Below are 23,047 nucleotides of genomic sequence, written 5' to 3' on the forward strand. Positions count from 1 at the left end.
TTCAGTTCGTCTGCTAGATTTTTCTAGGACTTTCTCTCCATCTACTCAGTACTTCTCCTTTCCTCTCCCTTTCCCCAGTGTATGCTGTTTTTAATTGTATTTGAGATTATTTTTGGCCAGGTGGACGGTCTCAGGTGAGGCATGGTGGTGGGGTTCTGGCTTTGGTTCGGAATTCAAATCACAGATCTATTCCTCTCTTTGTAACCCTCACCAAATCACTGCCTCTCTCTGAGCGTCAGATTCCTCTCCTCTGAATGAGCCTTTCCTAAAGAGAAGTGTAGGAAACTGCCCATCGCAGCCTTGTTGTGATAGCAGAGAACTGGAGGCAAACTAGAGACCCATCACCAGGGGAATGGATAAGAAAAATGTGATATATGTGTATAAGATGGACCACTAGAATGAATTAGATCTACATAAGGCAACATGGCTGGATCTCTCAAAAACAGAATGTTGAGTGAAAAAAGAAACAACAAGATTTATAGTACAATACTGTTTATGTAAATTAAAACACATAACAATACCATATATTTTCCACAGATACACATATATGTAAATAAACACATGAACGGTGGATTGGAAGGACATACGTTAAATACACGCGAGGGGTTGCCTATGTGGGAGGGGGGATGGGATCAGGGATGGGTGATGAAGGGGACAAAATAAAACAAATTAAAGACCAAAAGGGCTTCACGTGGATCAATGATGAAACAGTGTGCCAAGAATTGAGGAGTATGGTCAACTCAATTCTGTGCACCTGAGAGAATAAGTAAATAAATAGTGAAGTAATTCAGTGCCCAGGGAGCAGGCTGGCTGGGTAGACTCCCAGACTTGGTTTCCCCCACCACACACACACACTGTGACATGCCTCCCTCCAAATTTAGTCAAAGCTACCAAAGTCCCAGCTGTGTACAGTGGATCCTTCAGAAGGGCTCCCATCCCAGAATGAGCAGCCCCTCCAGGAGCCATTACTTTGTCTGGCGGGGGGTGCATCTCTTAACCCCTTCAGTCCCCCCCCCAAGTTGGATCCCTAATTCCCAGTTCCCATTCTCCATGGTGGTCCAGTTTCAGGAACACCTTGTTTGGGTTTTGGAGAGGAGACTGATACAGGAGTTGGGAGTGGTACCTGGGGACTCTAGGCTTTGGGAAGAGATGGGGTTCTCAAGTATCCTGTCCACCATGTTCAGAGTCTGGGCCTAGGGAGGAAGATCTGATGAGATGGGAGTCTATCCCCTTGCTACAGCCATATGTACGTTTTTCAAGTTCCATCCCTCCGACCACTCTACTTCCTGCTGCGGGCACATACTCTCGTTTGTTTCCTCTCAATTAGGTGCACATGTGTATGTGTGCACACGCGTGCCATATATGTCTCCACATACTGGCATTTGCTCATATGTGTGTACCAGGCAGGGGTGCCACCCCACACAGTCACACAGACACACACTGTCTTATTCAATCATACCTCCCCACACGTGGTCATGCAGACAGGACACACAGGCACACACACAGGCACACACACACATACACAGTCAGAAAGAGAAAACATCCAATATAGCATTGTTCATTTCAGTTTTCCATTTACAAAATCCAGTGGTGAATCCAGGCAGTTAGAAAAAAGAAACGGAGGAAAACCCTCCTAAATGTACCCTATCTACTCCCTCCCCTTTGGACCCCCCACCCCACCTCCTGGAAAAGGCACCCCCATCACTATCACTGAGAGAACAGGTATCCCCCCACCCCTAGCCTCTCAGCCACTCTGGCCTGCCTTTCCAGGGCCACTCCACAACCAGGCTCATTAATATCTCTCCTGCCTAGAGTGCCCTCCCCATTCTTCTGGGGTCAAGGCTTCCCCAGTTCTGGGTCTGTATTTGGGGTAGGGCAGGAGCTTAGGAAAAAGGGTTAAGGGAAGAGAAACAGGGAGTGGATAAATACAGATCCCCCCCTCCACCAGGAAATGAGAAGGGGACAGAGAACCTGGGCAAGACCAGGCAAAGGAGTGCCAGCTTGGCTCCCCAGTCCACAAGAACTGGCCTTGACCTTATGTGAGAGTGGACTCTGCCCTGGGAGGGAGGCTGGGGCTCTCCCACCTAGAGAATCTGGCTGCAGTCTGCTCCACATTGTGGGAAGTAAGGGTGGAGGGAGGAACGGGGAGAAGGGCTGTTCATGGGAAGGAAGTCAGGGGGCTGAGGGCACAGAAGACCAAGGGCTACCATGGAGGGGCTTGAGGCCCCTGAGGCTTGAGGAGGAGAAAGAGGTCAGATAGGAATGGACTCAAGTCCACAGTGCCTTGGAGCTTATACCACTAGGAGATACCAAGGCCCCAAAATAATTTTCATCTTAGGGAGAGTAGCATGAACCCAGGAGACAATTCTGGGGTTGAATTCCACTCTGACGCCAGGTTCTGGGATCCAGCTACTTTGGGGAAGTTGGCTCTCTCCCTATACTTCCCTGCGGGGCTGCTCCTGCCTGTATGGCACCCACATCAGCCCTGGTGGGGCTGGAGTGGATTTCCATCCTCAGGAAGAAGAGTTGGGGATCCAGGAGGCAGCTTGAGAGAATGCAGCCAAGCTCAGGTCTCTTCAGCTCCAGGCGTGCAGCTCACATCCTGCTCTTCACCTAGCTTGGGACATTCTGGGGCCCTTCTCCCTCCCCTCCTGGCTTCTCAAACAGATGCTCAAGAAACACTTGGGATGTCTAGACATGGTGGGAAGCAAGAGGAGACCGGGCTTGGGACCAGGGTTAGTCTAAAACAACATTGTACACAACATAGCAATTAAACATCCCTGCTCCCTAGGGACCCTGCACCCCCTTTGGTCCCTCCTGTCAACAGATCAATTTCTCCCTAAATATCCAGGCCTTGCTAAAGGACTTGGAAGGGGAGGGTGTATGGGACCAGAGGGGGCCAGAAAAGCTCTGGAAGTCTATTTTACAGGACAAAATTCTCCCTTCTGGACAATGTCAGAAGGAAAGACATTAAAGCAAGAAAGCCTGTCTCCTCAGCTGTTAGTAGAAAAACCTGCATATTCAGTTTTGTTTTCTTTTTCTGAACTGGAGAGAGAGCGAGAGCAAGAGCGAGAGAGAAAGAGAGAGAAGGAAAGAGAGAAGGAGAGAGAGAAAAGGAAAGAGATTGTAGAAGTGGAAAAGGAGGCAGCAGAGACAGGCCCTAGAACTAGAAACACCTCTTTCCCAGTCCCCCATCCTGGGGGGGGTGGTGGTATAGGCAAAGGTGCCTAGATTCTGGGTGGTTCAAGGGGCGGGGCTGGAGCTCAGAAAGAAAGGCTCCTGTGTGGGGCTCCACCCCTCCCTTTCTGTTGGCCCCATCATGATGGCCATGACCTTCTCCCTGCCTGTCTGCCTACCAGCCTGCTTCACATGACACAGTAGGGTTCTCTGGGAGCCGGGGCACCTCCTGTGCCCCAGCAGGGGGCATGAGTCCTCAGGCACTTCTTGAGGTCCTTGTTGAGCAGGAAGCAGACGATCGGGTTGACGGCAGCCTGGGCGAAGCTCATCCAAACAGCGGTGGCCAGGTAACGGTGGGGCACGGTGCAAGCTTTCACAAACACTCGCCAGTAGCAGGCCACGATGTAAGGTGACCAGAGGAGCAGGAAGAGCAGTGTGATCGCGTAGAACATGCGGCCTAGCTGCTTTTCACCCTTGACCTCGTCCATGCCCAGCAGCCGCCGGCTGGCTGCATGCCCATTTTGCCGAATACCCAGCAGGGTTGGTGGCATGGGCCCACGGCCAAAGCCAGCGATCCAGTTGGCAGCAGCCTGGCCGGTGGCCCCAGGGCCATGGAATGTCCAGTTCTGGCTTATGGCTGGCACCATCTGCACTGGCTTCATCTTGCGGTGACGATACTCGAAGAGGAGCAGCTTACCATAGACAGCATGTGTGGCTGCCATGAGCACAGCCAACATAAGCATGAAGCCCAGTGTGTCATTGGCCTTGAAGTAGCGATGCTCAAAGATGCACTGGTCCTCCTCACGGATAAACTTGTAGGTGCCCACATCGAAGACGGGTGGGAAGGCCATGGCCACAGACAGGGTCCAGGCCATGCAGATGACAGCTGCACATGTCCAGAGCGTCATGCGTTTGGCGTAGAAGCGGTGGTGGGCGATGGCCATGTAGCGGGTGACACTGATACAGAACAGCATGAAGGCCGCATGGAAGCAAAAGAGCACAGCCATAAAGGCCACAATCTTGCAGCTGAGTGCACTGAAGGTCCATGAGGAGCCGTGGCGCACAGAAGCCAGCACAAAGGGGAAGCAGACAGCAGAGCGGATGCCGTCGGCCAGGCACAGGTCCAGCAGAAAGTAGTAAGGAGCCTTATGCAGGGCACGCTCCTTGAGCACCAGCAGGGACAAGATGGCATTGCCCGCCAGGCTCACACACATGATCAGTCCCAGCAGCACCAGCTTCACATAAGCTGATGCTGATGGTGGGGAGAGTGCGCCGCTCACCTCCTCAGGCTCTCCAGTGGTGTTGGCCATAATGAGGGGCAGGGGCTGCTCCCAGCCCTATGGAATCAGCCAGTTGGGTACTTCATGGGCCCTGGGGGACTCCATCAGTTGTCCTGCTGGGCTGTACCTGCAAATGGGGTAATGAGGGAGACACAGGCACAGAGATGAGGGCAGAAGAGACAGAGAGAAAAACACATACAGAGGCACAGAGAGTGAGAAAGGATAGAACAAAGAGACCGAAAATGGCGACAAATATATAAATGGATAGAAAATGAGACAGAAATGGAGGAGATGAGAAAGAATAAGGAGAGAGAGAGAGAGAGAGAGAGAGAGAGAGAGAGAGAGAGAGAGAGAGAGACAGAACCAGAGATACAAGGAAAGGGGGAAAGAAAGTGCACGAGAGAGGGACAGAGAGGGAGAGAGACAAGGAGGGGGGCAGGGAGAGAGGGAAGGAGAGAGAGACAGAGAGAGAGAGAGAGAGGAAGGGAAGGGAAGGGAAAGGAAGGGAAGGGAAGGAAAAGGAAAGCAAAAGAGAAAACAGATGGAAAGGTGAGGAAGAAACAGAAAGGGCAGTGTTAGTGTGTCTACCCAGCCCCACCCGCCCACTTGCTCCCCAGCTGGTATCAGGCCCTGTCCCTGGCCCACTGCTGCTCCTACCTCTTCCTCTCTGGGTGAGGGCACTTAATCTGCCGACATCCTTCGTTACCTGTTTCCTCCATTGGTAGGTCTGTGGGGTGGGGATGTTGGTGTGGCTCTTCTCCCTCTTTACAAAGCCCTACGGTTGTGTCCTTCAAACTTTTCTGACTGCCACCCATAGTAAGAAATATATTTTAAATCACAACCTGGTACACACACACACACACACACACACACACACGTGCACACACAGCTGAACCAAAAGTTTCACAAAACAGTACTAAGTCTGTGTCTAATGTACCCCCATTAATTTCTACTCTATTTCATGTTATCTTTTTGTTATTTTGTTTGTAGCCATTCATTAAATAGGTTTCTTTATTCGTGATCAGGAATGTGCTTACCCTGCTCAAGGAAAAGCAGGAAAAGGAGTGTGCTCGGAATGGGGCAGGGGAGGGAGACAGTAGTAGAAGGTGAGGTCACAGAGAAGTCCAAGGCCAGGTCATGTAGTGCTGTGGACCTGACAAAGACTTGGGTTTTTATTTTAAGTGAGGTGGAGAGTATGTGTGAATATACAGATGTAGGTGTATTTAAAAACTATTTATTATCTACCGTGTGCCAGGCACTGGAGATACAGCTGGGAACCGGACAAAGATCCCTGCTCTTGTGGAGTTGACATTCTAGATAATAAAGAAGGTACAGAGGTCAACTACAGTTGGCCCGATGATAAGTTCCTAAAAATAAAAAAGGAGGGAAAGGAGATAGGAAGTGTAGGGGTAAGGGAGGTGCAATTTTAGATGAACTGGACAGGGAAGGCTTCACGGAGGTGTCATCTGAGCAAAGATGTGAAGGAGGTAAGACAGTTAGCCATGTAGGTGTCTGGGGGAAGAGAAGTCCAGGTAGAGGGAACAGCCAGAGCAAAGGCCCTGAGGTGGGACCGCACATGGTGCCTTTGAGGAAGCACAAGGAGGCCACTGTGGGTGGAACCGAGTGAGCAAGAGGAAAGTGGTGAAGTCAGAAAGGTGGCAAGGCCAGATCACGTAGGCCATGGCGAAGACTCTGCCTTTTACTCTGAGTGAGACGGGAGCCGTGGGAGGGTGGTGAGCAGAGGTGAGACGTGATATGACGCAGGATTGAACAGGGCCCCACTTGCTGCTGTGAGGAGCACAGACCACGGAGGTGAAGGTGGTAGTGGGGAAACTATGTAGGAGGCTCCTGCAGTCACCCAGGTGGGCAATAAGAGCACCCTCATGCCCTTCACCCTGCTTTATATCTTCTCCTAGAATTGATCTCTTCGAACACACTGTATAATTTACTTTTAAAATCTAGCTTATTGCCTGCCTCTCCCTATAAGAACAAAAGCTCCACAGGGTAAGGCTTAGAGACTCATGCTCTCTCCTCTAGAAGAGTGGTGCATAGCACATGGTAGGCTCTCAGTCCAAAGCTGTGAATCAATTGGTTGAGGGACTAAATAAGCTGGTGGTTCAGGGAGGGCTGCCTTAGGCATCCAGGTAGGATTTGCTGAAAGAGCAGCCTGGGTTAGTGCATGGCACCCTGAAGTCTCAGAGCCAGCGCCAGTAGGCCAAGAGAAATTGTTGGGACAGGAGATCAGGGTACAGGGGGTTGGCGGGCCCCTTTCGGCTGGCCCCTCAAAGCCGATAGCTCCCACATAACTGTGGACCAGCTGACAGACAGCTACTGTGTGTAAATATGCACACACACACGCATACACACTCCTTAGCCTTGAGGGGAAGCAGGGGGGAAGTGATAGAGACAGAGAGAAATTGAATGTAAGAGCAGAGAGAGATAGACAGAGAAAGAAGAGGGAAGAAGGGAGGCAAGTGTGGGGGTGGGGAGAGAGAGAGAGAAAACCTTACACACAGAGGAAGAGATAGAAATAGAGACAGAAAGGGGAAGAAGAGAAAAGGAGAGTGAGAAAAAAGAGACAGAGACAGAGAAACAGAGAGAGCGGGAGAGACAGAGAGGAGAAAGAGAAAAAAATAGACACAGAGAGCGAAAGAGGAAGACAGAGATAGAGATAGATAGACAGACAGATAGATATTGAAATATTGAAGTGGCTAGACAGAAGGGGAGGGATAATGCCAGGAAAAAAAGAGAAAGATATAGAAAAATAGAGATGGGGCGGGGGTGAGAGACAGATAAAGACGAGGTGGAGACAGAGGCAGAAATAAAGATGGAGACAAATGGAGACACAGACACACTAAGACCAAGGAGGTGGATAATGTGCAGCCCAGTCTTGGTGGAAACAAAAACAAACACTAAAACAAAACAAAGAACCAAACGACAATAGCAGCAAGCAAACAAAACTGGTGTTGCCTAGAAAGCTGGGGCGATTATATAAATGAGAAGAAGGTTCTTCTGAGCACAGACTGGCAGCCACAGCCTGGGCCCATCAGAGGCTAAGGATGTGTGGGCATGCATGTGACACACCTGCTCGCGCCCAGCCGCCCTTAGACACAGATACACAGACACCTACACACTCACAGACACATAGCCTACAATGGAGACCTGTGGACAGCAACCAGATCACACATAGGGACACATCCTGAACGCTGCCTCAGTCACGCAGGCACAGTGTACTCGGCCTAAACGCCAGTGCTTCGTACTTAACAAAGGCGCTACCGCCCCCTAGGGGCCACTTTGGAAATTTGTAGGTCCATTTTTGGTTGTCACAATGCTGGGGTGTAGGGTGTCCTTCTAACATTTAGGGGTCCAGGGCGAGGGTTCCCACACAGCGAACATATGTCCCAAATCCCTTAGGAATTTGGACTTGTAATGAACTGAACCTAGAAACTACCTCTATTTCACAGATAAATACAATTTCTCCCCTGCTTTTAATATACAGCAGGTCCCTGAATAATGTTTCATTCAATGTCGTTTAGTTATAAGTTAATGAGATGCTGTAGGATCTTAATTCTTGTTTATATCAATTAGCCTATGGCAAAACTGGTTTTATTATACATCGTTTTACCACAGTTCTAAGAAACTATCAAGGATGTTAAGCGAGGACTTAAGGTACCCTGAACTATCCAGGAATGTGGCTTGTTATGTAAGTCCACAGGAGGCTATACTTTGTTTTGTGGAGCACTTTCCTTCAGTTGTTCACTATTTCAGAAAAATCTCGCCCTTAGGCCTTTGCCTGTCATTTTCCTGCTCTGTCTGCAAGGGGCAGTTTCTGATTTCTCCCCTTCTCCTTAATCCACCTTTACTTATTATGTGACACGCCTCTAATTACTTCATTGAATCTCCTGGGGAGTGTCATGGCCAATCATTTGCATACTAAAATACAAATTATTTTCTTATAAATCACTTTCCTTTTATTTCTTATTTATTTGTATTAGAGTTAATACAATATGGCTATTGTATAAAATACTATATGGGTTTTCTTTTGAAATTATATGTACAGAGAAGTTATATTATTTAAGAACTTCATGTCTAGATAGTAAAGGGGTGTTACAAAATATGTTACATAAAAGAGGGTGCTGGACATAATAGGACTGAGAATTACTCACATACAGACACACACATTTACACATATACATGTACAACATCCCATACATTCAAAATTATAACTCCTAGCGTGCACACACACGTATATATAGGCAGAATCGCCCTCAGATACCCACAGACATATTTGCATGGAGGAAAAATAGGCAAGTGAAAAACTGCTCATATATAACCACATGTACATACTCTAACACACTCTAACACACAGAGACTGACTGATCCAAACCCTCTCACATCAATTAGTTGCACTCACCAACACAGATATGTACTCCTAGCACATGTACACACAGATACCCATTCATGGACACACTCACTTATGCAGAGAAGTATACCAACTCCAACACACACACGCCCCTTAGCAATATGCAAGCGCAACCCAACACAAAGAGAAAAACTGTGTACGCACAAACTTACTCACAATACACAGCTACACTTACTTGATATACACATCCTGCAACAGGTATACACCAAGAGACAACCTCGCACGTGTGCACAGACCAGCCAACTGCTGCACACACAGGTGGGAACATTCGCAGAGCTGTCTGGCTGGTGCCACAGCAGGGGGCCGGAGCAAGATGGGGCTGTAGGGGCCATGTGAAAAGGAGTTTGGATCTCTTCCTGTTGAAACATCCCAGATCGTATGATTATTACTTTCATTGCCACTTGTTCATCATCAGCGAGGTTTTTTGGTTTTCCCCATACATGTGCAATGTTTGTTTTACTTTTAATTTGATCTCATTCTTATTTTTCCACAACATTTTTTTTCTACAAAAATAGAAGGGTTGTATGGTTGTTGCTGTTATTAGTATTATATGGGATTAGGGATCCAAACATTTCTTTATAAAAGAAACTTTTTTCTTCTAGAACATTTGAAACATAAAACAGTAGAAAGAATCCTGTAATGAACCTCAGTGCACCCATTGCCCAGATTCACCAATGATCAACTCACAGGGTCTTGTTCCACCTATTACCTCATGCACTCCCCCCACTTCCAGAATATTCTGAAACGCATCTATTATACCATTTCTTTCATAAGTATTTTAGTAAGTATTTCTAAAAGAACACTTTTAAAAACATTACGATAATACTATTTTTATTATTTCTTGGTTTATTTATCGATTTACTTGCTATTGGCTTTTAATACTAACAATAAGCCAAATCTGATTCTTGGTAGAATTTCATAATTAATTATTTTTTGTTTTTAAATAAAAATATTTGTCAATAAATGAATGAAGCCTGACTTTAGTTGAATTGAATTGAGTCATTAAAGGAAAAGCTAGACCTTTATGGTTATTTCAGAGTGCTGCTTTCTTAAGAATGCAGAAGCCTTACATTTTGTTTTTTGAAAAAAAATCAATTTTCAGAAGTCACAAAGATGTGCTGACCCCTTCAATACTTTATATTCAAGTAGATTTAATTTTAAACATGGTTTTCCCATCAAAATGGAGATTTTGATTAAAGCTGGAAAATAAGGAGACTCACAAGACAAACACAGTAGTCCCCCCTCCCGCCCCCTAAAAATGCAGGATGTCCCTAATTTAAGCAATTTAAGGACTGTCTCAAATTTGTATTTAGCTGCCCAATTAGTCATCCCTTCCTCAGCCTAAATGTCTGATTTGTGTGGAAAAGTTATCAAAAGAAACTTCATTTCCCAGTAGGCTATGTTGGCCAACCCATCACAAAACACTCTATCACACAGAGAAAGATTTCGACTTTTTAAAGCAACAGGAAGTGCAAATTAAAAAACCAGGTTTACTTATTAAATGGGTTGGAACATTCTTAGATGGAACTCAACCGGCTAGTGACAGGGTTGCATGACAAACAAGCAAAGCTAAGATGCCCCCCCCCCCAGTAGAATCTCACGTTAGCAGTCTCACAGGAAATTGTCCGCACTATATTTGAAGCCAATGAGGTAAAAAGAATAGGAAAGGGGCCATTTTCAATTACTGCTATTAAGAGACACAGTGACCACAGGTCAAAGGACATCGAGATGACACATTATTGTTGAATCAAAAGGGTTTTCATTTTATATTGATGCATCTCTAGAAGTTGATTAACTGTGCTTAGTTCATCATATTACTCAGAAATCCCAAAGAGAAATGCAAGATGCTCCAAAATAAACTAAGGGTGAAATATTCAAAGTGATACATGAATATTTTGAAATATCATGGAAACTCGGCATAAGTCTGTGGATGCCGCTATTGTGATGGCAGGAAGTTTATATCTAGAATTTGGTCCGAAAACACCTAGATTCATCCACTGAGGAGCCCTCACCTTAAAAGTTTGCCTGTAGGTCTAATTTCAGTAAACAATACTAGGCAAATTTAATTAAATCCAAGTCACTACTCACCCGCATGTCAGCTTTCTGTAAAGCATTGAGACCAGTACACCCTTCTCTCTTGTTTTAAACCTAAGTATGTAAGAATTTTGTAAAAACTTTACGGGCTAAAAGAAAATTTTCAGCTTTTCTTTGTGAAAGATTTTCACTTTGTAGATTTGATACTTACTGGTTTCAACAAATGGCTCTTTGCACATATGAATAAAATTACATCCAAAATTGTAAAAACACTCAAAAATATATAAAAGTATACTGACAAGGTTTGTGGATTCGAAGCCAGACTTCAACTTAGAAGTGGGGTCAAGTATGGTTCCCTGGGTGATGTTTAGTTGGCATTAGAAGTTGAATACTAAAAAGGACTCATTAAGATGAATAGAGCAATGTCTGTGTCTACTTAGGGGAAAAGCATCATCATTATTTTAAAATACTCAAAATGAAATTTTTCTGTTGGATTAAAAATTCATGAGCATTTGTTACAAGAAATTTCAACATCACATTTAATTGAAAGAAAAGAAAGAGGCGTTAGATTTAAAGAATGATCCCATCCTCAAAGCACACAATTCAAAGACTACGAATTATTCAAGTTCTGCTTATTGATGAGAAAGGAGTTTTAACCAATAAAAAACACCACTCTTTGACCACTTGCTGCCACCTACTTATGTAAGCAGTTTCCTGTTGATGGTGACTACCAAGAGATAGAAGAGCTCATGTAGCTATTTCAAGTATAAAACCTGGGTCTCTGCCTGGCCATGGCAAGAACAAATGAGTTATAACAGGGAGGTGACAAAGGGAGGCATGAACAAACAGTCGTTCCATTTCTTTAGAAAGATTGGTATGGTGTGTAAGCACCAGCCATAAGCAACACTAGAAACTACATCTGACACTTCAGAGAAACACAAATGGTACTTGATAACTCCATTGCTCACGCTTTTGAGGTGAGTTTTGCTGACCTGCAGAACTACGCAGCTAACGTTTCATACATTAAAGCTAATTACTGAGGACATGAGGGCAAACGGTGTCTGAACATCCTCCATGGTATGGATCTTACCTTCAACAACATGCCTTCCAAGATCAAGAAGTGGCAAGATGGAAGCGTATAGCCATGTCAAAACTACCAGTTCTTGCTTTATTTTTATTATTATTTTTTTAACAAAGAAACACAATAATTTGATGGAGAAGATCTATGCTCGGCACCGACTGATGTACCAAATCATGATGCAAAGGACCATCAATGAATTACATAAATAAACCAAGTCAGTCGTGACCAAAGGCTAGGAGAAGTGGGCATGAATGTCGACCACTTCAAATTTGCACGAGTGAGTAAAAAATGTTATGGTTCCAGAAGTGAGCTTAAGTGTGCTATGAAAAACTTCTGAAAAGATTTCATTTGAAAGTTGTATGCAAATTCAATATGTAATAACTTCCCTAAAACTCTGCATTTTTGTCTTTCTTACCAGAATTTGTGTAATATAATGAAAATGTAAGGAATTCCTTTTCATCAAACCCCAGTACCGCTAAATCCTTTTCAGTTTACTCCAGTGTGCCACACACATATTTCACTTTCTCTGTGTGCTAGGTTATGAATGCCCTAACACATTCACATCTAGGCACACTGCGTAGACACACTAGCACACACAGATACATATGTGCACACAGGCGCATGTGTACATGAAGATTCAAATTTGCACTCACATCCAGACTTATACCAGCTGATAAGTACAATCAGATGCATGCACGCACACGCACACGCACACACACACTTTCTCTTCTACATTGAAACAGGCACATATGTAGGTGCCCACCTACCAGCAAACCATGCAAAGATATACAAAACATACATACACATACACACTCACACACACACACACACCCTTCTATAGAAATACAGGCCTAGACAGAGACACATTCACCATTCGCATGGGCACATGGAGACCCATACACCTACAGATCAAATCATATGGACCTACACGCTGTTAGACACAATCATGCATGCACGGACGTAAGAAATGACATTCAGACGTAGCGCAAGTCCTGCTCATGTCCTACAGATCTAGACCCTCCCCCACCCTAGGCTCTTACACTAAGAGATTAAAACCCACTATCTTATACAAGCTCTGCCCTCGCACACACATATACTGGGTTTCCCCGCAAATAAGACCTAGCCGGCCATCAGCTCTAATGTGTCTTTTGGAGCAATAATTAAGATCTGGCATTATATTATATTATAAAGTATATGAGACCCTGTCTTATAGTAAAATAAGACCCGGTCTCATATTAATAGTTGCTCCAAAAGATGCATTAGAGCTGATGGTCCGGCTAGGTTTTATTTTTGGGGAAACACAGTATATATGCATACAGTGTATAAATCTGCCCTGGCACACATACATACACACACAGTACAGACATGCTTACACATACAGGCACATCGCTCAGGCTTACTGCTACACACACAGATGCAGGCAGGCATGTGGAGCAGAGCAGACTCACGCATTTACTCCTACATAGCCACTGATGCTTATAAACACAGACACAAACCCTCAGATGCACACACCCATTTATACCTACACATGCATTCACACAATGCAGATACACACATAGCCTACTACATGGCCAGATAGGCACAAATCTTTTACACACACATATCATCACATATAAACCTGGATACCTGGTTTATATTTACAGACACTCACACTATATATTTACAGACACTCACAACAGAGATTCACAAGCACACATTTACACCCTGACCCCTACAAACCTGTTTACATATCAGGTAAGAACACACTAGCGCATGCACATAGAAGCATGCTCACATATGCAGACATACCAGCAATGCAGGTAATACCCGCACTCACATGGACACAACACTACTACAGATACAAGTGTGTGCACTCAGACACCCAGATGTGTGTGCACTGGGAAATACACACTCAGGGCCAAACCCCCTCTATCAACCTCCTAGACACACACTTCCTTTCTCATACCCCCATGGTTTTATACACATGGTGAGACATATATAATTACAAACCCAGCTTTATGTACAAACACACTCTCACATACACACAGGATATGCTCATCCCTCACACATACATATGGATACAGATAATTTAGCAAATATGCACATAAAAATTACTCCACTTCATTTATACAATGGAGTATTACGCAGCCATAAAGAAGAAAGAAATCTTATCATTTGCAACAACATGGATGGATCTAGAGAACATTATGTTAAGTGAAATAAGTCAGAAAGAGAAAGACAAGTACTATATGATCTCACTTATATTCGGAATCTAAAGAAAAGAATATGTGAATGAACTGATCAGAGACAGTTTTGAGGACACAAAGAAAAAACTGAGAGTTGTTAGATGGGCGGGGGTGGGAGGGGTGGGGTGGGGATAAGGGGAAAGGTGAAGGGATTAGGAAGCAGCTGGTAACCACAAGATGGCCTCAGGGTTTTCTGAAAATTAATTTGGGGAACGTATTCAATAATGTTGTAAAGATTTTGTTGGGTATCCGATGGACATGTGTCCTATTTGGGAGACCACCTCAGGGATACTGTGGATGCCTGATCATGGCACTGTACACCAGAAGCTAAACATTAATGAATGCCAACTATAATTTTATATATATAATGTGATGGCTCGGTGTGAGGTCGGAGGGATAATGGATGGGGGGCGGGGGGTTCACAGTGTGAGGGATATAAATGATGAACGTCTAAGTATTACCTTGTCTTGTACACCTGAAACTAATAAAAAAAATTTAAAAAAATTAAAAAAATATTACTCCACTTACACTGGCAGGTGGACACATACTATTACTTACACGTCAGCACATGCAATAATTATAGTGCTAGGTAACACCTTATATGGCAGAGAGGACTCATTATGTGGCAGGCACTGTCCTAAGCACTTTTCAAATATTAACTCATCCAATCCTCACCCTATGAGATAGGTTGTATTATTACCCTTACTTTACAAATAAGAAACTGGGGCTTAGTTGAGGTTAGGTGACTTGCCCAAAGCCACACAGCTAATAAATGGCAGAACTAGGATTCCAACACAGAGCCTGGCTCCAGACACCTTGCAGATCTAACTTATTCACATGTAGAAACACACCTCATACACATATACGATACACACCACTCTAACATAAGCACATGCACACACAAGCCGCATACTGACACACTCAGGTACAAACAGCCACACATATGTAGGCACATACACAGACATGGATGTGCTCATCCGTACAGACACCCCAGCAGAGGTACAGCTGTCCTATGAAAGATACATACATTCATACACTCACAATCACACACCCACGCAGACACACCCACACGATCAACACACAAAACACCCAGATACACCGCCAACACACCATTCAGGTAAGTCCACACTCACAGATACACCCGCGTGCTCAGATACATTCCCCACCCAAATACACTAAAATACTCTCACGCAAACTAACCAGATGAGCACACAGCCCCACCCAGATACACTCACACACCCTGAACAGATTCAGCTATACACACTCTCTTTCACACACCACCCCGATAACCCCATGTTTCTCTCATACACCATCCAGAGAGAACCCCACATATCCTACTTAGATATACCCACTCATTCACCCCAACCCAGGTATGTGCACATTCTCTTTCTCACACGCACTATTCAAATACACCCACTTTCCTATACACACCCAATACTGACACAGCCACACTCTCACACACATCCCATCGAAACCGCCCCATCTCCATAAACTCACACGTCAAATATACCTACACTTACAGGCACTCCACCCAGATACAGGCACACTTATGCAAACTCCCCACTCATCATGCTCACACCCTTACATAACATTAAAATACACTAAAACTAACCCTTCCAACCGAGAGCCCTCATACCCTTGTATGAGGCACCTTACAATGTCTCTCACACACAGTATCAAGACACACCCACAATGACACACACACACCATTCAAAGACACTACATTTACACAATCCTACCCAGATACTCACGCTCACAAATTCCAAACCTAAATACATTCCCACACACAGATACCCACCTACACATAATCCTGAGACACCCACTCACATACAAATCCTATTCATATACACTCACACTTTCCCATGTCTCTCTCTCTCTCTCTCTCTCTCTCTCTCTCTCTCTCTCTCTCTCTCTCACACACACACACACACACACACACACACATACATTGTCACATACAACCCTCCACATCCACAATGCCCTCCAATTATATACACATTTACATACACCCCCACCCTCACCAATATGTGCCCAAATTCTCTCTCTGACACACACACAGCATCTAGATATACTCCATCATACACTTCCATTGCCTAGATACATTTGTGCTCTCACCCACCTACACACTATCCAGATATACCCTACACTTGAATGCCCTGCACCCCAATATACCCATATTCTCACACACATACTCTACCCAGAAACACCCTCATCCTCTCTTACACACACAACACAGATACATCCACACTATCAAACACATACAGCATCCAGATACCCGCCCACTCTCTCTTGCACCATCCAGATACACCCATACCCATATATCCCTCAAATATAAACATCCTCACACATATTCCCACACAGCCACACCCAATGTCTCACTCATACCATCCTCCATCCAAATAGGCTGATGCTCTCATAGTACCTCACAAACACACCATGTACACCCACCCACTTTCACACTCATCCTTCCCAAATATAGGTTTCCCCTGCTATCCAAAAGTAGACTGTTCCTATGAAATGGTGTAAAGTGAAGAGTATCCCCCTGCTGTCTGAAACTTCGGGTTACGCCACTTGACTTTTATGAAAAAGCCATTACCTTACCAATGTAGGTCTTTTGTGAAAGGGTAGTGGCTTAAGGTGAACTTTTAGAAAGTGGGGGACACCTGTATACCCAAATGTCTCATATACGCTCTAACCAGAAACACCGAGGCTCTCTTACATACATACAATCCAGATCCCTTCTCTCTCTCTCTCTGTCTCTCTTTCTCTCTCTTTCTCCAAATATACCAGCCAACCCCTACACACACACACACACACACACACACACACACACACACACACACTGCTCTACCCAGATATACCTTCACTTCTACATTCACCTCTAGATTTCTGTCTGGATGGCATAATTTGGGTGCTCTCTGTGAAAATCATTTACCAACCCTACACACCATACAATGCCATTTTGTCCTGGGCCTTTGATGGTTGGGTGGTGGGAAGGAAGGTCTTTGTGTTTCAAGAAATTCTTTTCTAAAGAGGTCACAGACCCCCTTCCCTAGTAGGACATCGGTCATGATTGGTTCCTACTTCTTTTCTTTTATTTATTTTTAATTTTATATTTTTCTTTATTTTTTATTATTTTTTCAATTACAGTTGACATTCAATATTGTATTAGTTTCAAGTGTACAGCATAGTGCTTAGATATTTACATAACCTATGAAGTGATCCCTCCGATAAGTCTAACACCACGATACATAGTTACTACAATATTATTGGTTCCTACTTCTTGAGTATGAATGATGACAGGAATTATCCTGAGATCCCCACAAAAACCCAGCACATGGTGAAGGCCAGAGAGGCCCCAGAAGGGGGTCATGGATTGCTCGGGTGTTAGAGCTGTCGACACAGAACCGGACATGGTCTAGCAGAGTGCCACTGACTCTCAGACATGCACATAAACATGCTGGGGTACACAGAGCATCACACAGATTCGTAAGTACCCTCCTTATTATCCTATTAGTCATAGGGCCTATCTGCCCAGGCTCAAGGCCAAGTAGATCTCTTTCTCATGCACATACCATCAGAGGGGCACATGCACAAATAGCTACATTCATCCCTACACGGAGACACACAACAATGCACACTCACACTGCACTTGGTCCCACATGTGCACATTTATTTACTCTCAATCATAGGCACACATGCATGGCACACATTCACATGACATAGTGCCCATGAAGGACATATATTCACTCACAAACACAGGTATACACACAAGCATACTTACACATGGCCACAGACAGGCAGACTCTGTATTGTACCCAACGAGACAAGGCACAAACATGACACACAGAGATGAGCTCCCAAATGTATACACACACTCTCCCAGACATAACCACATAAACATAGTCACATATACTCACACATGGATGTACTCACACATATAAACACCCAGATGTGCACATGCTTGTCAATGAGATGATATATTCATATAGAGACATTCTAACGCACATAGACTTACACACACAACTGGGCATGTACACCTATGAGCATAATCACATGCACACAGACTTGTACAGCATCACTCCTCTAGGTATATAATCAGACATGGAGACACAAATGTACTTGCAAAACACACACAATCAGTCAGATATGCACACAATGTACATTCTCACATGTTCATACACCCATATGAGAAGCTATGCAAACAGAAGATTCGTTTACACTTACATTACCAGACAGACTTGACACAAAGATATGTTTGCACTCATGCACACACAGAAGAACAGTCACATAGGCTCACATACTTGTACATCTGCACAAGAAGAATTGATAACACTCATCACAGAAACATGCAAAGATATCCTTACACACACAAACACACACTTATAGGCCAAGAGTGGCATGCACATACATTCATTTACACTATTCCACAACATACGTCCCAGAACAAGCAATAGTATATAAACAGTACACACATACGCAAATAATTAGAACTGTACAAACTGGTACATTCACATATCTGTACGTTCAGACAGGCACACACACAGGCACATTCACACATACACTAAGATGCATGTGAACACAGAAAACATACAGACATGTTCATTCAAATGCATAGCCACATGTTAACACATACTAGCATATACACGATGTATACATTCAGTCACTCACATATCCACACTCATATTCAGAAATTCAAACAAAATACATGAGACATGTGCTCTCAAGTATTATGAAATGTAGTTACTCATGCATATCACAATCAGACACGCACTCACACATAACAGTGTACCCAAAAATACAATTAGACATATACACAAATGTATCCATCCACCTACACATGCAGCCTTTTGAGCATGTATATGCACAGAGGCATACATCTCCCCAGCCATACCTGTATACATAATCAGATGTGCACACATAGGCATACCCACAGAATGTATTTTTATGCACAAAACATGTATTCACACACTCTCTTTTACCCACACTATTAGTTCTCCTTATATTAGTGTGACCATCTACAGTAACATTTCCCCAATCAGATGTAGATCCATAGCTCTGTTTACAGACAAAATGTACTCAAACATGCATACACAGAAATATACATAATTCAAAATGCTGGAGAATCCACATGGACAGTCACACACAAGCCTACTAATACATATATGTGACAGACATGCCCACATAGAAACATGTTCACATACACATACCCTGCCCTACACTCATGGACATGCAATGTGCCCTTATATTCACAAACATACCATTTAGATGCACTTACACACATATGCACACATAAGCACACACAAATATACACAATCAGATACAACTAGGTATTCACATAACTGGATATGCATACCCAGGCTTTCTGAAACCCTCATACTCATACATATACAATCAGCCATGCACACTCAAAGACAAATTGATACCACACACAAATACAACCATTAAACAGGCCTATGGACTCAGAGAAACACACCCTCACTCAGGCTCAGAATGAAACATGCTCATTTGCTCTACCGGACAGACATGCAAAGTCATACCCACTCCCCTATACACACACCAGCCTACCCACACACCCACACACTTGCATACACCGTCACATGGCCTGCTCACACACACAGGCTCATACACATCCACAGTGCCCATGAACAGACACACACACACACACACACACACACACGCGCAGACTACACACACAGCCACATGTTTTCAGTTGCACATATACACCCACGCTGAGGGCCAGATGCCTCTGGACCACAGGCTGGGTCCTTTCCCTTCCGCACCAAATGCTTCTTCAGAAAAGTCTACTCTATACCCCCAAACCCTACCCCTGTCTGCCCTTCATCCTCGTCCCAGGCCTTAAGGACCCTTTTCCAGCCACCAACCACTGACCCAGTGTTCCACCAAATCTCCACACCCAGAAACCAGCCAGCAGCCTCACTGTTCCCTCAGCCCAGGCTCTAGGTTAGCAACTCCCTGGGACCCGACTCCGACAGGTCTGGTTGCTGCATGGGCCACACCCCAGCTCTACCCAAAGCCCTGCCATCTCAGAAGCTTCAGCCTTGTCTCTAGGCCCTGCCAACCACTGACCACAGGCCAAACTCTTGCCAAGTCTCCCCTCAACATGGAGAGGCATACATCACCAGGACCAGGAATGCTGCAGGCTGCAAGACAGGCTTCTGCTAGCTCACAGAGGGTGGGGGCAAGCCTCTGTGTGTGTGTGTGTGTGTGTGTGTGTGCACAGAGAGGGGCAAGTATAGGAAAAGGAGCCTAGAGTGGGGTAGGTGCGTGAAGCTCTGCCCACAGCCACCACTTATCACTCCCTACAAAGGAGAAGTAACAACACAGAGCTGCTCCCATCTCCCCTTCGCTAACCCCCACCCCCACCCATTTGCCTACCTGCTGTCCTCCCCATCTCTGCCAAGACCCTGGAGAAGAGGGATCAGTCCCTCCCCCCAATAATCAATAAAAATATTAATCACGAATAATCAGCAACAATACTGACCATGAGATTTTGCTGACATTGCTTTAGGGCCACTTCCATGCACATTCTTTATTTACATGCACCAACTCATTTAGTCACTACACACGCCCATTATGAAAGTCTCTTTGACAGATGGGAAAACTGAGGCTTAGGAAATGTCCCGCTTTCACTAAAGTTGCAGAGCTAGTAGTTGGGGGAAGTGTCCCTGGAGAATCCATGTTCTCCATGTACCAGGCTTTCTTGCCCCTCCAGTCATAGGGACTACTGGCCACCGTGCACAAGGCCATAAGATTGGGGGTGTCCCACACACAACATGGATCTCTGAGACAGAGATAGATAGATGGAGGCTGGGACCCACACTGTGGGGATGACCGTGTTGTGTCTGGCCCCTGCAGGTTGTTGTCTGACACAGTGCTTGACCCCACAGAGCCATCAGGCAGCCTAGGGCCTAGAAATGCTCCCCACCCCCACCTCACCTTCCTTTCAGCCCTACAGTGGCTTCCTCCCCCTAGCTGGGAATCACAGCAATATCTTCAGTGGTGAGTGAGCAAAAGTCTGCTACCTGTGGGGAGAGGCAGGGGAGGGAAGGAAGGAAAGAAGGAAGGAAGGAAGGAAGGAAGGAAGGAAGGAAGGAAGGAAGGAAGGAAGGAAGGAAGGAAGGAAGGAAGGAAGGAAAGAAGGAAAGAAGGAAGGGAAGAGGAAGGAAGGAAAGAGGAAAGGAGGGAGGGAGGGGAGAAAGAAAAAAGGAGTCGGGGTGGTCTGGGCTAGGAGCAGCTTCTCTGTCATGTCTACCCACCTACCTGTTCATACACACAGACAGACACAAACATACACCCTGCATGCAGGCCAAGTAACCTGGAGGAGAGTAGAGGAGGAAGAGGAGGCAGCTGCAGGAGACTGAGCCTGCCCAGGGTACAGGCATTGTGAGGGGAGCATGGCTGGCTCCCAGGTATGCCTTCCACAGCTAGCACACAAGAAAATATTAACAGCCTCGCAACCATAATGATAAAAACAGACCCTGTGTGGGGAAACAGGTGGTGGTTCCCTTTCTCATGGGACATTTGGAATTGGGAAAGATGGAGATGGCTAGTGGACTCTCTAGGTGCACCCAAGCAGCCCTTGTGATGGAGGGGGGGCAGAGAGACAGAGACAGAGATAGAGACAGATAGAGACACACACACACAGAGAGAGAGAGAGAGAGAGAGAGAGAGAGAGAGAGAGAGAGAGAGAGAGAGACTAACAGAGTCACAGAGAGACAGAGTATGGCAGTGATGGAGACTCTGAAATCTGTGTGGGGAGACAGAAGAGAAGTCCCACCCCACCCCCATCCTTGGTGGAGGTATGCTGACTACTTACCTGGGCTCTTTCAGCAGGGCTGTCTTGGAGTCCAGTGAGGGAGCTCAAGCTGTCTCACCCAGGATAAATCACAGCCGAGGCCACATTGTGGGGCCCTCAGTGATCTGGCGGCCACTGACACTCCTGCTTCTGTTGCCGTGGATACAGCTGGGCTGGTCTAAATCGCAGACATCAGGGGAAGCAGGCACCAGAGGGGTGCACTGGGTAGGGCCGGCGATATTGGGGAACACCAGGTGGGCAGCACACAGCCTTGGGGTGCCCAGCTAGCTGGCAGGTGGAGGTCCGGGCAGCTGCTTCCTCCACTACACACTCCCATCCCCATTTTCATGCCACCGCCAAGCTGGGAGGGGGGCCAGCGCTGGCCCCTGCTACTCGTCTGCCCGCCTGGCTGCCGGTCCCTCCCTCCCCCCACCCCCTGTCTGCCTGCTGGCCGCCGCCTTTTGTCCTCAGAAGACACGGTCCCCGCGGGGCCTCTGCCAAGCCTCTAACAGATGCTCAGGGTTCGGGGCTCCTCCCTGGGAGCACTCAGGCCATGGCCCGGGAGAGCCCCAGGCTGAGGGGCCTCTCATCCAGGCTCAGCCTGCTCCCTAGGCCTGGAGGGGATGGGGAAGACGTGAAGGTCCACAGCCAGAGGCAGCAGCAGAGGTGGTGTTGGGGAGGGGATGGACGCCAGAAAGAGGGGGTGGGGTGGAGAGAGAGGCTGGCCTGATAGCTGTGTCCCGGGTTTTAGATCCGGGTTGAGGAGGGTGGCTCAGAGCATCCGAGGGGGGGTCCTGATGCAAAACGGGGGCACCACAGACCTGCTAGAGGGACCCTCCTGGCTTGGGAACCACTGCAGCTCACACAAATCCAGGTCCCAAGATGCTGGGGACACTCAGCCTGGATGAGGCATCAGCTGAGAGCCCAGAGCCCTAAGCTGGGCTCCATTCTGCCTGTCTGTCCCCCCTCTCCTCGATTTGCACGGTCCCTGCCTCAGGGGCGGGCGGA

General features: G+C 45.9%; 1 protein-coding gene across 2 annotated transcripts; it reads right to left on the reverse strand.

The window, feature by feature from the left end:
* Nucleotides 1-484: 484 nt before the first annotated feature.
* Nucleotides 485-22,733, reverse strand: GPR173 (G protein-coupled receptor 173). 2 transcript variants are annotated; one of them, XM_081042802.1, is made up of 3 exons: nucleotides 22,061-22,733; nucleotides 9,056-9,236; nucleotides 485-4,584 (listed from the first exon to the last, which is right to left on the reverse strand). In XM_081042802.1, exon 3 carries the CDS (start codon nucleotides 4,485-4,487, stop codon nucleotides 3,366-3,368), a length of 1,122 nt encoding a protein of 373 aa, XP_080898928.1. In that variant the 5' UTR covers nucleotides 4,488-4,584; nucleotides 9,056-9,236; nucleotides 22,061-22,733; the 3' UTR covers nucleotides 485-3,365. The 2 variants fall into 2 exon arrangements, with proteins under 2 accessions (XP_080898928.1, XP_080898927.1); XM_081042801.1 differs by lacking the exon at nucleotides 9,056-9,236.
* Nucleotides 22,734-23,047: the final 314 nt, after the last annotated feature.

This window comes from Rhinolophus hipposideros, assembly GCF_964194185.1.
Source record: "Rhinolophus hipposideros genome assembly, chromosome: X".
NCBI classification, from domain to species: Eukaryota; Metazoa; Chordata; class Mammalia; order Chiroptera; family Rhinolophidae; genus Rhinolophus; species Rhinolophus hipposideros.